The 25,389-nt window shown below is 36.0% G+C and overlaps 2 protein-coding genes across 3 annotated transcripts in view; both read right to left on the reverse strand.

The window, feature by feature from the left end:
• The window catches only part of proser3 (proline and serine rich 3), a 155,203-nt gene that overhangs the window by 44,648 nt on the left and 85,166 nt on the right, over positions 1-25,389 (reverse strand). The window lies entirely within an intron of this gene.
• kmt2bb (lysine (K)-specific methyltransferase 2Bb) overlaps positions 1-25,389 on the reverse strand; it is an 84,700-nt gene that overhangs the window by 20,823 nt on the left and 38,488 nt on the right. The window contains exons 14-30 of one of the 2 annotated variants that reach the window (XM_087284494.1): positions 24,769-24,861; positions 21,240-21,357; positions 20,584-20,697; positions 15,772-15,977; positions 9,773-9,874; positions 8,303-8,413; positions 6,919-6,995; positions 6,609-6,820; positions 6,409-6,512; positions 4,808-4,945; positions 4,533-4,691; positions 4,302-4,419; positions 4,136-4,214; positions 3,861-4,021; positions 3,606-3,776; positions 470-3,488; positions 289-381 (exon numbers count right to left, since the gene is read on the reverse strand). In XM_087284494.1, coding sequence (XP_087140620.1) covers positions 289-381; positions 470-3,488; positions 3,606-3,776; positions 3,861-4,021; positions 4,136-4,214; positions 4,302-4,419; positions 4,533-4,691; positions 4,808-4,945; positions 6,409-6,512; positions 6,609-6,820; positions 6,919-6,995; positions 8,303-8,413; positions 9,773-9,874; positions 15,772-15,977; positions 20,584-20,697; positions 21,240-21,357; positions 24,769-24,861 — 5,075 coding nt within the window. Of the gene's footprint in view, positions 1-288; positions 385-469; positions 3,489-3,605; positions 3,777-3,860; positions 4,022-4,135; positions 4,215-4,301; positions 4,420-4,532; positions 4,692-4,807; positions 4,946-6,408; positions 6,513-6,608; positions 6,821-6,918; positions 6,996-8,302; positions 8,414-9,772; positions 9,875-15,771; positions 15,978-20,583; positions 20,698-21,239; positions 21,358-24,768; positions 24,862-25,389 lie in introns of both variants that reach the window. The other variant, XM_087284493.1, reaches the window with a different exon arrangement.

Here is a 25,389-nt window from a genome sequence, read left to right on the forward strand (position 1 = left end):
AGTGGTGCAATATGCAAGTATCACATTCCTCATAATAAATGTGAACCCTAATCTAAGATTGAAGACAGATTTTTATAGTTTTATTTTGGGCACACAAAAGTATTCTTGAGGCTGAAGTAACATGGGAAGGAATGAAAAAAAATCTGGAGAATTGGAATGACATGAGGGCAAGTGATTAAAAAAAGACTTTTTATTTTCGGGTGAACTAACTCTTTAAAAAGGAATAGAAGGGTATATATCCAAGACATGGAGTGAAATCCCTCGCAATTACAATCTTTCTATTCTCACCTTGCACTCTCAGAGTCACTACTTGGCTCTTCATTCAGCTTGTCCAAGTCCAGGATTCCCTTGACGGTTGGGGTTTTGATGCGAACTCCATACCTGCTGTGGAAAAACATGATAAATAATGCAGACAGATTTTGAAATCTGATTCTTTAATGTCAGTGAAATCCTTATTGGTTCTGTTTACCTGGCTGATACAGAGCTTGACTTGTGTGGCTCTTCCAATGCACTAGGGCGCTCCATGTCTAAAAAGTCAGATTTTGATTTCTTGGTGGCAATACGGTCAGACAGACAGGACACTCTTTTCATTCGAACCTGCTTTGGTCGAGGGGCTACTTCTGGTGTTACCGGTGGGGAAGACTTCTTCTCTGGTTTAACGAGGAGAGTTTCGGGTAAAACTGGTGAAACTGTTGTTTGGGTTTGGCCAACGGGTTTAGTGTTACAAGGTGATGAGGATGGAAGAATATTGGAAGCGGTCTTGTTGGGATCATAATAGCCAGCCATGGCTTGGTTGATGATAGCTTGGGCACTGTCCAATTGATTAAATTTATCTGAGGAGGTAATTACTTGACGTGTAGATTGTTTGCCAGATGTGCTAGTAGACTTCGTCCTTCTAGGCGTGGAAGACTCCTTCTTAGTCCGTGGTTTTTTCACTTTCTCTCCAGTAGATTTGGTATTCCTACGTGGCTTCTTAACATCTGCTGGTGGTGGAGGAGCTGCCTCGTTGTTATTGGTGGCAAGTAGCTGGGTAATTGTGTTGGTGGTCTGCACCAACGGGGTCACAATATGGGAAACTTGGGTTGGAATGGTGGCACCTGCAACTGCTGGCAAGCTCCCAGCAGCCGCAAGTGTCGCTGACAAGGCATTGCTTTGCAAGAGGCTTGCAATTTGGGTAACACAGCTGAATGAAGGGGAATTTGGAGTCGGCAACTGAAAGGTGTTGCTTTCAGGGTTTTTGACAAAAATCTGACCAAGACGATTAACAAGTAAAACATGAGGCGTAGGATCCACATTGGGTCCACCAACCTCCTTTACAGTAAGAATAGCATGGCCTGGCAAAGCTTGGGTTACCAACTGCTGTTGGGGTTCAACTGCTGATCTTGGGGTTGAAAAATTTATGGAAATAGTTCGTCCTGGAGCAGAGTCTCTTTGCATAGGCATGGTGTTGTACCCATTGATGACACATGGAGCAGAGGCTGGCTGAATAGCAGAAGGCATTGCTTGGCACTGAGCCGAAGGCTGGGAAGTTACAGAGGTGGATGAGGAGACTACGCCAACCGTTGTGGATCCTATGGGCTGCATGTAAGTTGGATGCAATGGGACAGACACTGTACCCGAAATTGGTCCGTAAGTCCCGAGGGGTACACCAGTGGCTGACGGCACAGACAACATTGACTCTGGCTTCTGTGGTATATTTGCAGGGACATATGGCAATGCGCCCCCAGGAACTGAGGGAGCTGGATGTCTTTGTTCAGGATGTGGGTTCAATTTAGTTCTGAAACTTTCCATGGGCGGTAAGATTGTCTTACCCGCAGAGGTTTGGACAGGGAACAAAGAAACATTTGTAGGAGTTGTCTGATTTGGGAAAGCTACAAAAGGAACTTGGACAGATGATGAAGGTTCAAGAAGAGGTGCGGGTTTAAGTAACTCTGTGGAAGGAACAGGATTTTGTTGCAGTGAAAACTGAATCCCATTAACTTGATTCAAGTTTAGGGAATCATCTTGCAAGTGGCTGTTTTGATAAACTGTAGCATCATCCACAGAAGACACAAAGTGGCCACTACTAGGATCCAAGTAGAGTTCTTTAGATTCTTGTGGGTCACATGGAGAATCCTGGACTGGGACAAGCTCTGTGAAATGTGCATTGGGAGAAAGTGGATCACATCTTTCAAGAATTAAAGGTGTCTCTGGCTCAGCAAGTGATTGGTAATCATTACCATATGTAGAAAATGTAGGATTTGAAGACTTTGACTCAACAAAATTAATCAAGGTGTCTTGTTGGGGACCACAAACCCCAGAGCTGGATTCCAAAATTTGAGTAAGCCCAAAGGAATCTTGGTCAGTGAGCACCTCTGAGTTGGGAACTGACTCAAAACAACAATTAATTGATGAAATATCAGATACAGGACTTGGAAAAGTCAAACAAAGGCCATTGCTGGCTGTCTGTTCATGAGGTACAGCGCTGAGTGACTTGTGTGGTTTCTGGGTTTGATTTGACAGCTTCATAGCATGGTTATCACTATTAGCCAAACTAGTATCACTCTCAGTCCCGTCATCTACACCATCAAGTTGAGAAATCTGCCTTACAGATGGGGATTTCTTAGATGAATCCCTTTGAGCCTTGCAAGTAACCACTGTGCGAGTGAAGTTAAAGTAGTTCTCCATGTCCTCATCAGAAGAGCTATTACCCCAGTCCTCCCTACAAGGATCAACAGTACAAGACAGTCTCTGGCTGGACATTTTGGACTTGTTATCATCTGGTTCCCAGAAATCCTCTTGGTTGTCTTCACCTTCAACCACAATTTGTGCACTACAGTTCATAGCTACGCCTTCATTCACCACAGACTCTTCAATTTCAAGTTCAGTTCTCAGCTCAGGGGCCACAGTCAGGTCTGCTTCTAAGTGGATGGATGTATAAGGGAAATCTCTATCACTGCTTAAATGATTAACTTTTGGCATACTCAAAGCGTCTCCTAATGGCAAGGCACCAGTTTCTGATAGATGCTCCTGTGGTGATGCTATAAAATTGTGAGGAAGTTCTAAAGAGTCTATCGGATTAAAATCAAAAGGGCGTGGTCTTGTGGAAAGATGGGTGGGAGAGGTGAGGGATCGGTTGGTGCAAGGGGTGCTGCCAATGCCACCTTGCTTTGTGGACTGTGAAAACAGCCCTGAGGTAGAATGGGGCGTCAATATTCCAGTACCCCGGACTGAGGAAGCACTTCGACCAACAGGACGAGCTGAAGAAGAGGTCAACAGGTTTTCAGTAGCACCAAGGGGGAACATTGGGGAGGTAGTTTGAGAAGATTTAGGGTGGTGGGATCCACCTGCTCTAGAAGGAATTGGGCCTGCAGGGGAGCCAAGGGTAGGGGAGGTCATGTGACTGCGGGTACCGCTATTTTGGGTGTGAGGGCTATGCCGTCGAGGCCTTCGAGTGTCTTCCAAATCACTAATAGTCAAGATGTGGTGGGGTTTGGATGGAGCAGCTCCTGGAAAAAAACAAAAACAAAAAAACTAAATAAATGAACAACGTTCAAATCGGTATTATGAAGAAAACTTTGTGTGTGTGTGATGTGTAACTACTTCACTGAATTAATGTCAATTACCTGGAGAAGGCAGTGGTCTGGACAGTCCTCCAGCAGGTCTTCTGTTCTGTGGGTATGAAGTGATTTTGGGGCGGGCACCAAGGTCGGGTTTGGCAAAGACAGACCCTGAGGTGGAATTTGCTTCAGTGGAAGGATTTGTTGAAGACAACCCCAATTCAAGGGCTTCACATTCTATAAAAAAAATAAAGAGAAACTGAAAAATGCACAAATTTTTAAATCATCACCTTGCAGACAGCAGCGATATGTAGTACTTACCTGACTGGGGGCATGGACTGTGGGCAATAGTGCAATTTTCTCCATGATCGGGCGACTCTTCCACTTGTTTTTCCTGAACAGCTGGGCGGACCTCAGTAACACGAAATGTGTATTTGCAGCGGCGAAGAGGGTTTACAGTACTCCAAAACCAGCGAGAGCATCTTAAAAGAAATATAAACAAAAACTCTGTTGATGTTCAAGCAACTAAAATACCACAAATCTAGCGAATATATTCCATCAGGAGGAAACTTAGACAAACAATAAAAGCTACTTACTCGTATCCCACAGGAAAAAGTTTACCATCACAGGCAGATAATTCACTCAGTTTTCCAAGCTTTTCTACTAGCAAAGAACCTAAGAGTTGAAAAAGTGTATTAGTCAATGTACATTTAGGCATGGCACAATGTTCTTATGCAACTTTTCAAGAATACCAACACCTACCTATCATTAAATTGATTGATTCTGGCTCCAATCCAGTTAAAAACTTTCTGCGAAGACTTATCCCTTCAAAATCCACATAAACTCTCCGAAGAACTTCAAACCCTTGACCAGTGATCATCTGGCAAATTAAAGAAAGATTATTTCACTCTCCAACTTGATGTGTAATGCACACATAAAAAGCCTGTACTTTGAATTTCTGGGTGCACTTTCAGAGTCATTGTAAAAGCTTACCTTTCCACTTATAAGGTCACGGTGCTTGTAACAGAAGACTTTTTTGTCATCCTGGAAGACACAGTTACGAAAGCGGGCACACATGAAGTGGTAGTTGCTCTGGCACGAAGAAAGGCAACAACCAACCGTTGCTCCTGTTCGGTTACACCGCTCACAACGCTACAGAAAGAAAGGGTTGAAAGAACATGAGGATTGAAGTTTTTCATTCAAGTCTGTCTTATGTTTCTCCAATGGCTCTGATTTGCAAAATTTTAAAAAAGAGATGAACAACACACCATTAAACGGCCCCGTGCTACAGCACTGTGAACATGTAGAAGGGACCCATTGTCCTCCTCAAACACTTCTGCAGACCACATGGAGCAGTTTACATGAGCCCATTCATTCTGCCCTAGATACAGCAGCCTACCCGCATCCTGGGAAACGAAAAGTTTAAAAAGAGTTAGGATTTTAGTTTCGGCAACACTAACAACATCCATCCCACATCAAAATAAGCATGTTATAAATTTATGGCATGGCACCTAAATTATATGACCTACAACAACCATGACAAAAAAAGGGTGCATTTTAAAAAGGGTGCATTTTAAACGATTAGCTGATCGTTTAACTGATTACCATCAGTTAAACGATTAAAAAACACTATTATTTTTTTTGTAATTGGCTGCATAAATGTGCAACACATATTTGTTAACTCGTGGGATGGCACCACATGCAACAACATATTTTGCCAAAGAAGCAAAATGAAAGAATTGATGCCAAACCAGCGCTGATGCTGATTGCCTCTATGCTGGATTTATGTCTTAAACACTTCTGTTTATTTGCACAATTAGAGAAAGACGACGCAAAACCGAACTTTTTAAAATGTGCTCTGCTTTAAAAACAAGCCAGCAACAAGTCAGAGCGTCTGGAATTGTCTGGAATGGAACTGCCGCCGCTCATAAACACAACAAATAGGCGATAGTTGTGATGATTTAGTGTACACATGAACCGAGTGTGAGAGAGGAAATAAAAGTGCACAAGCTCTAAAGTACAATCAGACACAATCTTTAAAATAATGACTTCTAATAAAAATGTTGACAGAGGTTTGTGATATAAAAATAACAGCGGAGCATTAATTAAATGCATACATTCCGTGGAGTGGTCGATTTGACGCAGCCTGCTATTTTTATTTTTTTTTTAAATCTAGGGGATGGCTATTTATTTTATTCTTTTTTAAATTAATCTATGCTTTTTTTCTATGCTGTTGGAAACACTGCATGTGCGTGAAGATGTTCTGTTGTTAAAATGTTCACATGTTAAAATAAATCAGTATTTTAAAATGCAATATTTAATGTGTCAGACACAAAATTTACATGTAATTTTTTAAAATATTTTTTAAATAATAATGTAATATTAATTTGACCAGTTAAGGGTTAATATTAGGTTAACGAATGGCGGTTGTCAGCTGGCAAAATTAACCGAAATGAGCATCCCTAAAAAACATTCCATAGATAACTGAATGACTATCATATTGCAATTTAGTTTGAAATTAAGCTTACTATAATTATAAATTAAATAAATAAAAAAAATATGTATACTTAAAAGATATTGCCATGTTAATAACAACAATACATTTAATTTAAACTGCATTTTTCTAAAAACCCAAAGTGCTACAACAAAAGAGAAAATCAAACATGCATTAAAATACAAGGACTCAACATAGGAAAATAATGAAATATAAACACATTAGAATGATCAATAATCTCAAAATGCAATCTTAAAATAATGAACATCTTCTTAAAACTAGCTAGTATTGAAGAAAATCTGTTACATCATTGAATTAACAACCTAGAATACCTAAAGGTGGAATAATGTTGTATTTTAAGCTAAAAGTACTTACACTGGCTTTTGCATCACCATATTTTTGGCACAGAGCACACTGCCTCTCATCATCTTTTGACCAACCCGTTTCCAGGTCAGATTTACCTTGTCGACTCTTCTTTCCTGAAATAAAGCCTCAGAGTTAGTATGCTTTTAGCACAGCTCATAATATGTTCACAGATAATGGTTCCTACTGCTTCGGCATGTATGTTTATTAACCTTTCAGGTTCATTCGTAACGTCCTCATGTCCATCAAATGACCCTTCTGCATATTAGCCAGATGTGAGGGGAGATCCTCCTCATCTCCCATTTTCACATCTGCATGTCTTCCAGCCAGCTGCAGGTTGCCATCTAAAGCCTTATCCCTCTCACGCCATTGAGCATAAACATGCTCATAATTTGGCGGCATCACAGCATGTGAAAGCATTCCACTGTTGCGAAATTGAGAATGAATGAATGATACACACGCATCATTAACAACAGACCCAAGCATTTATTTGACAACTAGAAAGAATCTGATGCTACTTACGCTGGCAGATGTTTGGAGCGTGGATCCCACAGTTTAGGGTCCTGACTATTGAACCAGCCATAAACGTCCTCTAAGAGCTAAGGAGGATTGAAAATATTTAGATTTAAGGATCGAGCATTCTTTAAAGATCCCCTATTATAGGTTTTTAAAAAATGACATTTCAAGCAGTGTGTAACACAGCTCTAAGTGAAGTGAAATTTCCAGAAGGTTTAAATCTGAAAGTGCACCATGTTTAAACTATTGATTCATCTATAAAAGAGTCGACTCATAGTGGTTGGAATGAATCGCCACTATAACGAGTCTTTAGCCTTTAGCATTTTGTCGATGCAACTTTAAATCGAAACAACTTAAATCCAAGTCAATCATATCTTAGGGAACAATAAAACTGTCAATGAATCATATGTAGCAGAATTGTTCAGTTCAATTATTTATTGCAAATAATATGTACAAAACAGAAAAACTATAGCTTATAACAGCAAAAAGTACAACAAATCCAGGTGTAACACATTTAAAATACTAAAATATTTTATAGTAAAGGGAAATATCTAGGAATAATCATTATATCGTATTGTATATTTACAACTCAATGAACTTCACTTCATAATGTGGTGTCAATAGTAACTATCATGAACTTATAGTAATTACTATAGTATATTGTAGCCTTTACTACAGTAAACTATATATATAAGCCTAATTGGTTGGCGACATCACCGACCAGAGTGAAAGGTGGCAGTAACGCACCAAAATGTTTGTTGTTGACCACCATAAAACAGGAAGAAGACATTATAATTCTCACCATCATATGTATTTACTTTCATCAGCTAGACACTGGCCTCACAGCTCCGTGAATGTCGGTGCAGTCACTTATTGATCCGTGATCGGTAAATGTAGCTTGTGTGGATGCTACTGCGCTACTTGACTAAAAATAGCTTCGCTACTGAAAAGCTGTTTGATTTAGGCTGCCGCCACGCTACTGAGAAATGTAGTTAAGCTAGTAGGGCCACTACTTGTAGCGACGCTACTGCCCAACGCTGCATTTATAATTATGGACTCAGGTTCTAGATTTGTTATTTCTGAAAAGAATACAATATTTTTGCTTGTCTAGAAAATGCTTCTTGATTTAAGAATTGTTGTGTCAGGAACAGCATTTGTTTTTTACAAAAACAAAAAAAAAAAAACACCACTTCTTCTTTTAAGGTAATAAAAACGTCAGTAGTTTAAAAAAAGAAACTAATAATAAAACTGGCAAGCTGAAGTCATAACCTATAAATAAAGTAACACCAGACATGTATTTTTAAGTTCATTACAGCATGACCATGACTATTCGGAATAGTTGGGTAATTTATGATAAAAAAATAAATGAATAAAAACAAAAGAATCTAACCGTCAGGTAGTATGAGCGGGCGAGGGCAGTGTGTTTTTGGTCCTCTGGGAGAACTTCCTCTTCCTCCAAGTAACGGCGAAGTACCTTCACAACATCCTCATGGAAGGATTTCTGTTGAACAAATACACAGTTCATTGTTTTGCATTATATTGTTAATTCTAGGCTTGTCACAATAAACAATATATCAACTTATTATACAACATGGACATAAGCTCAATCATTTTTGGTGCTATATGTATATATATATATATATATATATATATATATATATATATATATATATATATATATATATATATATATATATATATATATATATATAAATGAGTGAGCTTATCTCGCCCATACATACAAAACACAATTCTAGCATTATTTTAGCTGATTTTGCAATGTCTCAAGCTCTACCAGAGGTGTCAGTATATTTAAAAAACACTATAGTATTTACTTTAGTATATTTTCATGTGGGTGCCAATTGAAAATAGATCTAGTAGCAGACACCGCAGCCTCTGTTACTTTTTACCTTGCACTTTTTTTTGTTAACATTTTTTATTATTAAATAATTAGAATAAGCTTTTTTACATTCTGATTCCAATACCTAACTATTAAATTGTAAAAACGACCTAAAATTACTATAATAATTGAAATATTCAATAAGAGTAAAATATGATGTGTTCTTTGGAGGAGTGTACTTGCATTGTAATGATGTTATATTGTCATTCTGGCATTATATGAGTGGCATAAAATGACAATAATATTGTTTATTGCGATATATTTTGGTGCAATATATTGTACAACAAAAAAAATCTATATTATAACAGGCCTGGTTAATTCTAAAACCATAAACCAACAACAGAAGAACCGACAATTCTGCTTTGCAAAATAGGTTCAACCACCTAAAATGTGAGCACGGAAGAAAGAAATCTGGGCTTAATCATCTGCTTGCGTGGAAAATTGTCAACAAATACTTCAAGGATTAGTTCACCCAACGATGAACATTTACTCACCAACTACTCATCCTCAAGTGCTTTCAAACCCTTTGAGTTTTTTTAGGGGTTCCCAAAAAGCAAATATTTTGCAGAATGTTAGACTGTAAAAGCCAATGGCAGCTGGTTTCTACAAAATACCTTCTTTTGTGTTCACCAGAGAAAGAAACTTAAAACAGGTTTGGAGGATGAATAAATGATGACAGATTTTTCATTTTTGGATGAAGCATCCCAATAATTAAACAGTAATTGTGCGTAGTCACAGAAAAAGATACAGTTATCCACTTCAGGGGACTCCCAAACCTAGTAAAAACGATTCATGTAATGTTAACCAACTATTTCTTAGACCCATAAAAAGTCAAGAGCAATTGTCAAATTTTATTCACAACTGATTCTGTTTTTGGTCTCATCAAGCAGGGCCTGTGGTACAGTGACCTCAAATTCCAAAACAAGTATTTTCAAGTGAGTTAAATAGTAGAGAACTGACCAAGGATGTGTAATGGCCTCCCTCAAACTTCTTCCCGATAGCACTGAGATCACAAATAGGCAATTCTTCAACTCCAATGTTCGAGGAACCCAGTGTAGAGCACTACAAAAAAAAAAAGAGAGAAAAAAACAACACCAGGAAGAGTTCAGTAATCAAGCAATGATGTGTTTATAAATAAACATGCAATCAAAGTATACATGATTAAACATCCACTCTCACATGTTTAAACATAACAAAAACTTGAGGCTGATTTTTGACTTGTTTGGGCTTTGTAAGGAAATAGCTGCAAAAGATCCCACATATTGCGATAAATGAGTTTCATCATGTTTCCAGACATTCGTAATGAATGGATATCGAAGTGATTCCAGCCAAACTGATATTTTAGAACTGAGGACAAGAAGAAAATTATATATTCAAGTCAGGATTACGAGAACTATGACTTCTAAGACATTATTGATTCCAAAGAACTTGGATGAAGAAATAAGAATGTGGGAAAGACATGGAGAGCGCATTATAAAACTGCAAAAAACACAATCTCATCCATTATGGAATATCCATTATGTCCTCATGTCGGAGAATGGTTTGGTTTCATGCCTTCATCTTGAAAAACTGCTTTGTGAGTGGATTGATGGCCTGTTATAGTTCAATTGAAGAAACACTACTGTCATATTTGTATGCAGAGCAATACAGTAGTATTTATGACAAAACGTCAAAGCAAATAGTTTCAAATTCATTCATTTTTCTTTGGTTTAATCCCTTTATTCATTGGAGGAAACCACAGCGGAACGAACCACCAACTTTCCTGCATATATTTTACACAGCGCATGCCCTTCTGGGAGAACCCAGTACTGGAAACCTTACCCATGCACACTCATTCACACACTTATACATTGCAGCCAATTTAGTTTATTCAATTCACCTATAGCGTATGTCTTTGAACTGTGGGGGAAAGCAGAGCACCCGGAGGAAACCCACGTAAACAATGGGAGAACATGCAAAGTCCACATCGAAATGCCAACTGAACAATAATATCCCAGCTGGGTCTCGAACCAGAAACCTTCTTGCTTTGAGGCTACAGTGCTAACCACTAAGCCACAGAGTCACCTTGATTCAAAATGGTGGGGGGCTTGAGGGGGCGTTGGGGGTTTGGGTTTACACATAAAACTTTGTCCATACTTAAAATGTTACCCAGATACAAATAAAATACAACAAACAATATCATACTGTTACATAGCGGATGCACCGCAATAGGCACATTAGGATAAGGATGACCGTCTATGCAAAGAGGTCACCCGGAGTCCCCTTTTCTGCTCCCCAAGCTCACACACACAGACCAAGTTGTCAAAAAGGGAAATATTTTTTTGCATAAATTATGAAACTGGATAGAGACATTGAGTCTAAGAAATAAATTAAGCAGACAAACTACAAAGTATTTTAACTAGTTGTATCCATTACTATTCAATTAAACTATTCAAATAAACTAATCAAATATTCATCTATTAATTAATATCCAATTAAACTAATCAAGTAAACTATTAAAATATTCACATATAAAGTATTACTGAATTAAACTATTTAAATAAACTTATATTTATATATTAATTAATATTCAATTAAACTAATCAAATAAACTAATCAAATATTCATACATTAATTAATATCCGATTAAACTAATCAAATAAACTATTAAAATATTCACATATTAATTATTATTGAATTAAACTATTTAAATAAACTTATATTTATATATTAATTAATATTCAATTAAACTCAACAAATAAACTAATCAAATATTCATATATTAATTAATATCCTATTAAACTAATCAAATAAACTATTAAAATATTCACATATTAATTATTACTGAATTAAACTATTTAAATAAACTTATATTTATATATTAATTAATATTCAATTAAACTAATCAAATAAACTAATCAAATATTCATACATTAATTAATATCCGATTAAACTAATCAAATAAACTATTAAAATATTCACATAATAATTATTATTGAATTAAACTATTTAAATAAACTTATATTTATATATTAATTAATATTCAATTAAACTCATCAAATAAACTAATCAAATATTCATATATTAATTAATATCCGATTAAACTAATCAAATAAACTATTAAAATATTCACATATTAATTATTATTGAATTAAACTATTTAAATAAACTTATATTTATATATTAATTAATATTCAAGTAAACTAATAAAATATTTATATATTAATTAATATACAATTAAATTATTCAAATAAACTATTAAAATATTCAGATATTAATTGATATTGAATTAAACTATTTAAATAAACTATTAAAATATTCACATAATAATTAATATTGAATTAAACTTTTAAAAAAAACTATTTAAATATTCATATATGAATTAATATTCAATTGAACTATTCAAATACATTTGAAATGGGGTAAAATGGAATTGGCCTATTTCACAGAGCTTTATTTGAGGAAACGCAGGCTGAACTCAGTCATTCAACACCATGGTAAACCAAAAAAATAATAGCTGTGATTTGCGGATTTGGAAAAGGATTGTTGGCCTTCACAAAAAGGGAAGTGGTGGAAAAAAATAGCAATAACACAAAAATTGCCAGCTGGACATATTAGGTGTCAGCCTGTGGGGAGAATGATGTCAGTAGCCAAAATTCTAGAAAAATTCCAGATGTACAATTACAGTTATTTTACATGGGAAAGCATCCAGACACAACCTCAAGTGTCCTCAAGATTGAGGTTAACATTTTAAGCAAAGGATCCAAAAGGTAAAAAAATGACTGCATTGCACATATCAACCAAGGGTGAATTTATTAGTGGAGGGCAATGTCTATACAGTCAAAACAAGAAGAGCAGGATGCTATAGTTTACTCCTGTAAGTGAGCATAAATAAAGAAAAATTAAGTAAATTGTGACAAACCTAAAAATTATTATAGTGCACAAAAACAGGAACTAAAACTACAGCATGTTCCCATGGCCTCTAATTGTATGCATATTTTGAAATATTGCATAAAATGCTCAAATGGAAATCCCATAAACACATATAAAACTTTAGATAAACTTTTTATCTGATAGGAAAAAATAAAAGTACGCCTCCAAAAGTCACTGTACTCAATGCATTTCATCTTCTGAGGCAGACACAAGCCATCTATTATATATCAGATATATAGGATAGGTTGATTTTGTCCTCTTTGGATGGAAAGGACCTATTAAATAACAAATGTTTTTGCAATACTTCTTTTGCTTCTAATTTGCATCTTGGGATTAGTGGTGTAACGGATCACAAATCTCACGGTTCAGATTACATGCATCACACATATGTTTTTTTTAGTCATGGATCGGACCATTTTTCGGATCAGCCAAAAAGGGCAGGAGACAAATGTAATTTGCTTTCCATATATTACAAAAACAGTACTGCAAGAAACTTTTGCTTCAAACAGAACTTAGAACCGGTCATTTTATTAAAAATAAGATGAAGAAATAACAAAAGCTGAATAAAAAAATTATTGGTAAAATATTCAGTGCTGTGAAAAATTCACTGTTTCTACTACTGTTGCTGATACTGCTAAATTTGGAAATCTAACATCATCATTTGTAAAACCCATATTTATTTTAGTCTCACATTTTATTTCAAGTCCAAGAGAGAAATGGACTATTGTTTGTTTTTTATTAATATTTTGTGCTGTATTTGATTACAGAGCAACAATAAACAACCCTTTAAAATATAAGCAGTTTTCTGGTGTTTTTCTAAACTAGTGGTGTTTTTAATTTAATAAATACATAATAATGGTGATAACCGTAAAACCATGATTATTCTTCAGACTATAATTGTACAACCAAAATCTATTGTCGTTGCATCATTAATTGTTACGCAGTTTAACGCATAACATGAATGTGTCTGAATGTAGAAGAAGCCTACTTGAGCAATGCACTGATTTTGTTGTGCTTTGAAATACAACAATTGAATATATTTGTAAAAATAGCCATGCAGTGGTACAATGCAGTGATGTTATGTAGATTCAAAATACAACACATTCATATTTTAATGTAGAAAAAGCTAACATGGGTGTCTTAAGAAGCAAAAATACAGCATATGGCCCCTTATATTGCTGTTGTGTCATTACTTATATTGCAAGTCATATCTCTCCGGCCCCTCATTTGGGATGCTTTTCATGAACTGGCCCCCATGACAAACTAATTGAATAGCCCTGCTCTACAATTTTATATTTGTGCATATACATTAGATTAGTCAGTACTGGAGCCAAATCTGCAGCTAATCAAAAAAATTACTCAGGATAAATTTGTACATCCAAATTTATATGTCAGGGAAAAATATTAAATACTAAAAAAAATATACATATCATGGTTTTCGCTACATTCATTCTTCCATGGCGGGGCGCCAAACCAAAATTCATCCCGCCACGGCTACATTACAGCTTCTCATTTAAAACATTTTATTGTTTTAGTAGCAGGTGATAATCACACCAAAACGTATTAAAGGGTAACTGATATATAACAGCGCAAACTTTCCTGTAACCGTACTAGTGCTGTGCGTCATTTGTTTAACCCTTTAAAGTTACGTGCTGAGGATGTATAGCCGTTTCACTTTACTTCAGGACACATTAATATATTGCTCTGTAGGTCTATTGGAGACATTCATAAATATTCCTAGCAAATCTAATAAATGTTGGAGACATACTTGTTACATAAACGCACTAAATCACACTTCAGCAGCGTTTATTTGAGAGCGCACAAGAAGATCTGCGCATTCTTGAAGCGGCTTATATTTAAGGTGCTGTGCAAGAAGTTTTGTGCACGAGCAGAGGAAATCGGCTCGCAAGCAAAGAGATTCACATGCTCGTAGGTTATTAGATAAACGCGATCTCGACTTCTAATATTGCGCTCACCACATTTGTCATTGAAATAACGCCACATGTAGTTGGAAGATCTGTGTAAAAAAAAAAAAAAGGCCAGCCGCCACAGCTGGAAACACTGTATAAATATACATATATATATACACACACATATATATATATATATATATATATATATATATATATATATATATATATTTTTTAAAGAGTAAAATTCAAGAAAAATTATGTAGTTTGTAATTTTTTCTCATTATTTTGCATTAATTTAAATGTATTATCTTTCTTTTTCTAAAGATGCTTAGTAAGTAAAATATTATTTTAATAAATATATCTGTTTAATAAATATATTTTGTATAAATGCACTAAAATTCATTGCCTATATTCACTGGGAAATAGATAAAAACATTAATTTTCAAAATGGGGTGTACTCAATTATGTTGAGGACTCCTAACTGGTCTTCCCAAAAAGACAGTCAGACAGTTGCAGCTGATCCAGAACACTGCTTCCGGGATTCTTACCAGAAGCAGGAAATCAGAGCACATCACACCTTTTTTTGAAGATTTTGAAGTACTACTACTCGTCTATAAATCACTAAATAGCCTAAGACCTCTATACATTACAGCTATGCTCACTGAATACAAACCTAACTATCTTTAGGATTAAATAAATGAGAAATTCTAAGAGTTCAGTCAAAGCAGTGTGAATCCACCTTCAGCTGTTATGCCCCCCGCTGCTGAAATCAGCTTCCAGAAATGATCAGATGTGCTCCAACATTAGGCTCATTCAAATCAAGACTGAAAACACAACTGTTTAGCTGAGCCTTTACTGAATGAGCACTGTGCTACATCCAACAGATCGCACTTTTGTGTTTTTCTTTTCCTTTTCATTCTTTGAGAACCTGTTTTAACACGTTTTAATCTGTTTTTAATCATTTTAATTATTTGTTTTTATTTTCTTATACTTCTCTTTTATTCCTGTTTATATAAGGCACTTTGAATTGCCACTGTGTATGAAATCTGCCATATAAATAAACTTGTGCACTGTTAAAACTTGATTTTAATTCCATGGGCTCTTTAAAAGGATTGCATGTGACAGGACGCTGACCTTCTTGCAGGTGACCAGGTGTTGGGTGACGGTGGAGCCCATCATGCAGGACAGCAGTCTTTCTAAACCCGTCCTGAGCTCTTGGTCAAGCAGATCCCTCCACCCTGCTCCACTGACCGCCTCTCCGTCTGGCTGCTCTTTCAGACACGGCTGACAGGAGTAAACCACACTCTCAGGGAGACTCGACAGGATCTCATACAAGTCGTCTGTCAGAAAAAAATAATATTTATTAGAACACAGATGCATTAAGGAGTGTCAAATTTCTCAATTGCATCTGTTGTTTTCTCAGGGAGTTGCTAGGGGGAAGGATGACCAAGAGATGATCATTTGAAAATGACTGACTGACTGCTACATATCCTGGTTGAAAAGGTAATGAAAATGCTGATTTCGCAAAGCAGGAAAATGTGAAATCCCGTCAGGAAATTCCAGTGGATTTTGTTCCCAGCAATGAAAAACATTAGGCTTGTGAAATGTTTAGTTAGGCAACACAATTTTGTTTTTATGATTGCATGATACAATTGTAATTGTTTATTTATGTGCTGTAATTGGACGTGAAGAAATGCTCTGAGAAAACTCCAGCCACATATAAAAACAGCTTGCTCTCCTACAATGCGCAATAGATAAAAATAAATAATATAACAGCATGGTTTACGCTGCATTCGTTCCTCGGTGGTGGAGCGCCACACCAAAATTCATCCCACCACGGCTACATTACAGCTTCTCATTTAAAACTCTTAGTAGTTTTTTTAATAGCATGTTATAATCGCACCAAAATGTATTAAAAGGTAAGTGAATTACAACAGCGCCAGCTTTTCTGTAATCGTAGTGGTGCTGTGCGCTATTTGTTTAACCCTAAAAGGTTACGTGCTGACTGACTGACAGAGAGGTGCGTGATGCGTGAGGCCAGCATAGCTTTCAGTTATGATGAACACAGTTTCCATAATTATACTTTATTTATAGATAAAAGTCTGTGGCTCTGCATATAATGACTTTATCTTGCTGGAGTTTACAGCCGTTTCACTTTACTTCAGGACACATTAATGCCGCTCTGTAGGTCTAGCGGAGACATTCATAAAAATTTCCAGCAAATCTAATAAATGTTGGAGACATACTCGTTACATAAACGCACCAAATAGCACTTCAGCAGTGTTTATTTGAGAGCGCACAAAAAGATCTGCGCTTGAGCAGCGTATATTTGAGGGCGATTATTTACAAGGTGCGATCGTTGATATGCAAACTGCATTTGGGAGCAGATTTTGCGAGTGGCGAAAGGAAAAAACGAGACTGTCTTTCCTTGTCACACACCCCTGGAGATTGACCCTTCCTTGTTGAGCACATTCCCAGTAAGGGGCACGTTATGCACGTTCATTTTGATGTTGTTTTTTGGAATTCTCAAAATAAAAAACATCAAAAATCTGATTTCTTTACTGCATTTCTTTAGTTTCATCAAAGCAAAACATGATGCATTAATATTGTAATGAAGTTAAACTTGAACATTAAACATAATTCATTGATATTGTAATTAAGTTAAACTTGAGACGGCATCGTACAACAGAGTAGTCACGTGGTGCGTCATTCTCTACAGGATGCACTGCAGGGAAAAAAAAAAACATTTAATCATGAAGGCTCAGTATGTATTTGTAGCCAACTAAATCATTTTTATAGTAGGCTAATATAGCTAATATAAATACATACAGCATGTGTTGCCTTCATTATAAGGCTTATATAAGGCTTTTAATTTTTTGCAGCTCCAGACATATTTGTTTTTGTTTTTTTTGGTCCAGTATGGCTCTTTCAACATTTTGGGTTGCCGACCCCTGGCCTAACCCTACCCTACCCCTAAACCCAACTCTCACAGAAAACCGTGTACAGTTTTACTCATTCTGTATGATTTATAAGCTATTTGAGAAATAAAGACATCAGCAATGACATCATATTGCACCACCTTCTTGTAATACCTGTGTCATACCTGCGTCATTATCCCTGTTAGGCAATAACACGTTACTAGTAATGCATTACTGTAACGGTCTTACTTTTGACAGTACCTGATACTGTAACGCATTACTTTTTAAATATAGTAACTCAGTTATCGTTACAATGGGATGCTTTTGTTCGTTACTTGGCGAGTTAAGAGTTAATTAATTTAATAACACCAAGTGTGCGTGCAAGAGAGACATAGAGCGCACGAGAGGCTAAGTGTTCTTGCGAGAGAGACTGAATGCACGCGAAGTAGATAGAGTGTGTGTGTGTGTGTGTGAAAGAGACCAAGACTATTAAAGTTACTATTATTAATTGCCATTACAAATACTACTGTTTTCCGTTTCAAATAAATCAGCACATTAGATTAGAAGACACAGTGACACATTTCTGTTATATTTCAGAACACGTTATTTAAAATCTATAGTGTTGTACTGCTCAGAAAACAATGCTGTGGTTTTTTTTTTATTGTTTTACTTATTTTTATAGCTGTAATAGCAGATTTTGCCCTTTGAATATACACAGCTTACTTTCCATAAGTCGTTGACATACCACGTTTAATTTGTGGTTCGTTTGTAAATCGCTCATAGATTTCATTTTTGAGCAGCTTTTATGTTTTTGTTTCGTTTTTAAATGCATAAAGTTTATGGTTATCTATATTTAGTATAGTTATTTATATTTACATAATTTTTGGTCATGTCTCAAAAACACGCACGCACGCATGCACACACATTTTCCTTTTTCAAATATTTCCCAAATGATGTTTAAAAGAGCAAGGAAATTTTCACAATATGTCTGATAATATTTTTTCTTCTGAAGAAAGTCTTATATGTTTTATTTTAGATAGAATAAGTTTAAATAAAAAAAAACATTTTAAGGTTAATATTATTAGCCCCCTTAAGTTTTATATTTTATTTAAAAGTCTACAGAACAAACCATCGTTATACAATGACTAGCCTAACGACCTTCACTTGCCTAAATAACCTAACCTAGGCTGCATTTACACTGCAGATCGTGACGGTCAATTCAGAATTTGTGACTGTATCGGATTTCAGACATCCCAAGTTGGAAAAAGTCATTTCCGGGGGATACAGAGTTGATTTGCGGGAAGTAGCGGATTAGTGGATGCTTGAAGAGCGGGGGTGGGGGTTGGGGTGATGAGGTCGAGTAGTGAGCGGCGTATCTGTGAAGGGGGGCGTGTGCGCGCGAGACGTACTTGAAGAGTGGTGGGGTTGAATTGTGCGCGACGTACCTAAAGAACGGTGGGGGGTGAGTTGCGCGCAACATACCTAAACAACGGTAGGGGTGAGTTGCGCGTGACGTACCTGAAGAGCTAGTAGGGATAAAGTGGAGAGAGGGGTGTGCAACATATTTAAGAACTGGGCAGGAGACGCGCGATTTTCGGGAGATTATCATTCATTTGCGGGCATCCGCGAGTGCCTATGCATTTCAGGGATACTCGCGCAACTTCCAGGAGACTTGGGATGTCTGCGATTTTTTTGCTGACCTGCTTACATCATCTTTTAAAAGTGACTCGTATTTGACTGTCTGCATTTACACAGCACGCGAAAAGGTGAAATGACCAGGGGAAAAAAGGACAGGCACTGACTGACAGCTGATAATAAAAGAGCGTTTTTTTTCTCCATTCCTGTTTTTAATGTGTTGACAGAGTTAAAAAAAAAAATTTATTCTTTTTGATAGATTGTTTTACTACAATTTATGAGAGAAAGGTTCTCATTTGCCCATCTTCTTTTAATCTAGGCCTTTTTAAACCAGGCATCTTAAAGCAATGTCCATGGTGTGATTTATGCAAGTGACGTATGCCGCAGTTTTATATTAGTTTATACTGGTTATGTGTCCTGGAGAGTTTATCTCCAACTAGCTTCAACACACCAGCCAGGAAGCTTCTAGTATATCTAGTAAGTGCTTGATTAGCTGTTCAGGTGTGTTTGATTAGGGTTGGAGCTAAACTTTCCTGGCCCTCCAGGACCGAGTTTGGACACCCCTGCACTAACCACTACACAACTGGCGCAGACCTGAACTCTGTTCTGAAATAAAAACATTAGAGTTGACGCCATTCCCTGTGGTTTTGAATGATGCGCGACTCGCATTGACAGGTGAAAATCCGATTGACCTGTTTACACTGCAGACACAAGGGCACAGTTCTGATACATATTGGATACATTTCCACATATGAACAAGGCCTGAATTTGATTTGAGTAGCTGGAATCCATGTGATTTTTTTCCTGCTTACACATACATGGGTTATATTCGATCTGTGCCACACAGCAAAAAGAAACTGGAATTGAGTCACCTGAACCATGCGCTGTAAATGCAGCCCCAGTTAAGCCTTTAAATGCCACTTCAAGCTGAATACTAGTATTTTGAAAAATATCCAGTAAAATATTATTTACTGTCATCATGGCAAAGATAAAAGAAATCAGTTATTAGAAATGAGCAATTAAAACTGTTATGTTTAGAAATGTTTTGAAAAATCTTTATTCAGTTAAATAGAAATTGGGGGAAATATAAAGGGGGGTTAATGATTAAGGAGGGCTAATAATTCAGACTTTAACTGTATATGGCCATGCTTCAAATGTTGACTACTGTATGCACATATACACACACAAACACACATAAATACACATACCCACAAACATTATGAGTCTAGTAACTCTTATAATATTTATACACATACTATAATTCTTACGGATAGATTGGAAAGCAATGTTGATGCCATGTTAAAAATGACATTTGATGGACTAAAACGAGTAAAAAAAAATTATACATCACTATTATTCAAAACAAATAAAACAATCCGACATTGTCACCCACCTGTCAGGCCTTCACATTTAGCATGGACCCAGTGGTTACACGTTGAGCATTGCATCATCTGGCTATCGTAGTCATTATCTTCATAACACTTGAAGCACATGGTGCAGTAGTTGCCTACACAAACAGAAAAATCCCTTACTTTGAACAGATCTGTTTGACACAGATAGTGTTTTTCACAACAACAGTAAATGCTAAAAGGTCAGTGTTGCACAAATTACCAGTATACACACACACACACACATCCATAATGTGTTATTAAAATATAAAACTTCAACAAATTTGCTTAATGACTATAGGTTAAGCACAAAGTTAACATGAACTAACACTGGACAACTTGATTTACATTAAATAACATTAACAAAGTTTTATAAATACTGTAATGAATGCATTTTGAATTGTTTGTTCATGTTAATAAACACATAATAATAATAATAATAATAGTAATAATAATAATAATAAAAAAACTATAATAAAAAACAATAAACACATTAGAAACGACTTATTAAAACTTTTATGTTTGGAAATGTGTTGATAAAAATCATCCCTTTAAAGAGAAATTATGGAAAAAATATACAGGAGGGGGCTTATAATTCAGAAGTTATAATAATGCTGACTTCAACTGTATGTCTGACACTGCAAGACCCTGCATGTCTCACCTTGATCAAAAAGTCTTGTGCAGTCAGGACACAAGCCCTTGTCATGATTCCACTCGGTATCCCAACTCTTACCTGGAGTCACGCCACAACTCCGGCAGCGGATGCAAGTCATGCACACCTACAAAAACATAGAAGTCAAACATCAGCCTTTCGCTATGAGCTCGCACGTCATCCAGAAACTGCAACGAGGGAGACAGTTGGGCCAAAAATGAACAGAGTGTCTATTTACAATTAATGCCAATAGCCTGGCCACAAACGCCTGGATTGACGTGTCAAAATTGTCCATTTATATTATAGCAGTAGCATATACAGCAAGTTAAACTGTAATGAAAACTTTTCAAGCCTGTTCTGTTTATTTAAAATAATAATATATTCAAATAGAGTGTTACTAAAATGCCTATTGGGTATTTACTCTTATCATGAGGGGAAGGTGAAGGCGTAGGAAGCGCTTTGTCCCAGTAAAGCAACATCCTTTAGATAAATATTTTTGTTTTAACTCAATGTGGTATTTTTAAATACCGTTTCATATTTCCTCTAAGCATAAATAGCATCAAATAGTCTTCTAGAAGGTAAAAATACGTTTACATCATATTGATAGAATATAAAGTATAGACCAGTTCAACATTTCCTGCTCGTTATCAAACTAATTTATAAATGAAACAAGAGGCTATTCAATCATAACTTGATGTTAACCCAGCTCCATTATTTATCAATATGTGGCTCTTTTTGGATTCTCATAAGCTGTAGAAATTAAAAATGTAAAACAGGAAATACGTTGAGACCATTGTTTATGTTTACATCCCTCAAAGTAGACTATATATAGCATAATGCTAAGTTGATAGTAGAAATGGCATATTTTAATGAATATGATCCTCATCCAGACAGTCTACACTGAAACAAAACACCCATTTACAAACTAAAATAGGTTTTTAGCATTTCAAAATGCTCAGTTTCCGCATGTTGAAGAAGCTGGCGTTCGAAGGTCGAAGCACCAGCTGTAATCGTAACAAAATATATGTTTTAAATTAAACACGCATTAGTATAAACGATACCCAATAAAACTCTGCTATCTTAACTCAGCATAAACTACCGCTAACTGCTATTTGGATCTAACATAAACAGTGATGTGATGTTTTACTTAGCGTAAATAGTATCTAACCGCTTCTTACAATCTGTAAACAAAACATTAGTGTAAGTCCACTTTGTATAAACAACTATTGCAAACAGCCTCTTTCAAAAACAACGTCTTCAAAACATCAACACCTGAGTTCGACATCCATTTGATAAATATTTTTGTTTGCACTCAATATGGAGTTTTTAGATACTGTTTTATATTTCCACTAAGTAAAAATAGCATATAAATACACTTCTAGAAAGTCAAAATACTATTGTTTACATAATGTTTCTATAGAATATAGAGCATTTCAATGTGTTCATGTCATTGACCCATGAACATTTACTACTTGTCATCAAACTTTCATAACTGTAACAAGAGGCAATTCAATCATAACTTAATGTTAAAACAGCTATCATAACATTATTTATCAATATGTGGCTCTTTTTGGATTCTCGGAAGCTATAAAAATTAAAAATGTAAAAGAGGAAATACGTTGGGACCATTGTTTATGTTTACATACCTGAAAATGATCTATAGTAGCATAATGCTAAGGTGATGTTAAAAATGGCATATTTTAACGAATACGATCCTCATCCATCCAGTTTCCAAACTAAAATGGGTTTTTAGCATTTTAAAATGCTCAGTTTCTGCATGATGAAGAAGCCGGAGTTAAAGGTCGAAGCACCAGTTGTAATCGTAACAAAATATAAGCATTTTAAAATTAACACGCATTAGTATAAACGGCCCGCGGGAAAACTCTGCTATCTTCACTTAGCTAAAAAATCCCGCTAAGTGCTATTGGGATTTAATCTAAACAGCATCTAATCATGAAAATGTGATGTTTTACTTTGCGTAACGGTCACTTTGTATTAACAACTAATGCAAACAGCCTCTTTCAAAAAGAATTTCTTTAAAACGTCAACAACAGAGTTTCTCAGAAAAATAGCAGGCTCAGAAAACAAAGACTTAATCTACATTTTTGGGTGAACTAAATGTACAATACAAACATTTAGGGCTGTGCAATTAATCGAAAATCCGATTTCGATTTCGGCTTGTGACGATTATGAAAAGCCTTTAATCGAGATAAATGATTATTCCATCACGTACCGCCCCCTTTCTAGTTGTACACGTGTGAAAACTCTTTGCCTCTGCAAAGCTCAATTCCACGTGAAAATGTCTAAAAGCATGTCTTTTGCAGCACGGGATGCGCATCATTCATATTTTTAAAAGCGCAAAAGAGCACGTGCTGTTGTGTGTGTGTGCGCGCCGAGCTGCTAAGCCTCGGACAGGTAGCGTGTGTGTGTTTGCGTGCGCGCCGCGCTTAGCCTCTGACAGCAGAGCACACACACATCTAACGCGATCTTAATGTGAGCGCTTTAATGGTCAAATACATGTACACTTGTGTTAGAGTGCGGTGTTTAGTGATTATTCATATTAACCCTCATTTGTTTAATAAACAAGAAAGTCGAGAATCAAAAGACACGAGAAAGAAAAACCATATCAGAGCCGCACTATTCTTTAAGTGAGCGTGCGATATGCCTGCTGCTGCCTACTGTTTTCATTATTAATTAATAATAAAATCAAAAATACAGTGAAGATGCCTAAAGCGCAGTTTAAACATAACAGATTTAATAACTCATTTCTAATAACTGATTTCTTTTATCTTTGCTATAATGAGTACATTATATTTTACTAGATGTTTTTCAAGATACTAGTATTCAGCTTAAAGTGACATTCAAAGGCTTAATTAGGGTAAATAGACAAGTCATTGTATAACAGTAGTTTCTTCTGCAGACAATCAAACGTGTATATTGCTTAAAGGGGCTAATAATATCAAGCTATTAAAATAGGTTTCAAAATATTCAAACCTGCTTTTATTCTAGCTGAAATAAAACAAATAAGCCTTTCTCCAGAAGAAAAAATATTATAGGAAATACTGTAAAAAAAAAAAAAAAAAAAAACTCTGTTAAACATAATTTGGGAAATATTTATATATAAAAATAAATTCACAGGAGGACGAATAATTTTGACTTCAACTGATAATCGTTTTGAATAATCGTGATTACAATTATGACCAAAATAATCATGATTATGATTTTTCCCATGATCGAGCAGCCCTACAAACATTACTAAACTGTTCCTAGAACAGTAGTAAAACACCCATGTTCCTTTACGCTGCATTCAATTCTGATTAAATCTACACCCTTATTTTTTATCTTGAGCTGTGGTTGCTGTGATAAATTCTCCATCACAGTTCCTCAGAACATGTTTTGGTTCAGAACAACACTTAGACTGTACTTCATCCTTGTTAAGCGTACACTGCACTCAGTCAAGAAAGCCAAGACCACAAACATAATAAAATCAGCTTGCAGATCTTTCACGCAGAGGAAAGTCCCTCCATCACAGACTTACCCAAGGCTTCTTGCGTTTGTTGGGTTTGGGGTAGTTGGGACCAAGACAGGCAGGATGATAACAATTTTGACACCTTTCACACTCCAGCAGAGGCTGCACAGAAATCAAGCCACAAAAAAACATTACAAGACAAATTATGAATGTTTCCTTTAAACTAATAGTCTCAAACTCAGTTCCTGGAGTTCACAGTTTAGTTCCAACCAGCTCCAACTAACACCTGCTTAAAAGTCTCTAGTAGTCTTGAACACCTTAATTAGTTAGCCAATCATATGCATTTAGAGCCAGAAAAAGATTTGATCCGCTCATCTCTGGCGTACTCGGGTTTGAGTCATCTCTCTTTACATGATGAACGAACTACTCAAAAACCTGAAGACTTGAAAGGTGAAGTAACCATGGCTCCTTTCAGCTCCGACTGTGTGCATTGGTTATGTGACACTGTCAGTGTGATGCGAGTGAACCACTTAAATTTGAAGACCTGTCAGAAGAGGTGAGCTGACATAATCATAGACAAAAAGACCAGGGGCCTCATGTACGAAGACTTGCGTGGAAATCATACTAAAACATTGCGTACGCACAAAGCTGTAAATGTGCGTACGCAGAAAAAAATTCTGCTTTATGAAA

Source organism: Danio rerio, chromosome 15, assembly GCF_052040795.2.
Source record: "Danio rerio strain M-AB ecotype USA chromosome 15, GRCz13ab, whole genome shotgun sequence".
Lineage (NCBI taxonomy): Eukaryota > Metazoa > Chordata > Actinopteri > Cypriniformes > Danionidae > Danio > Danio rerio.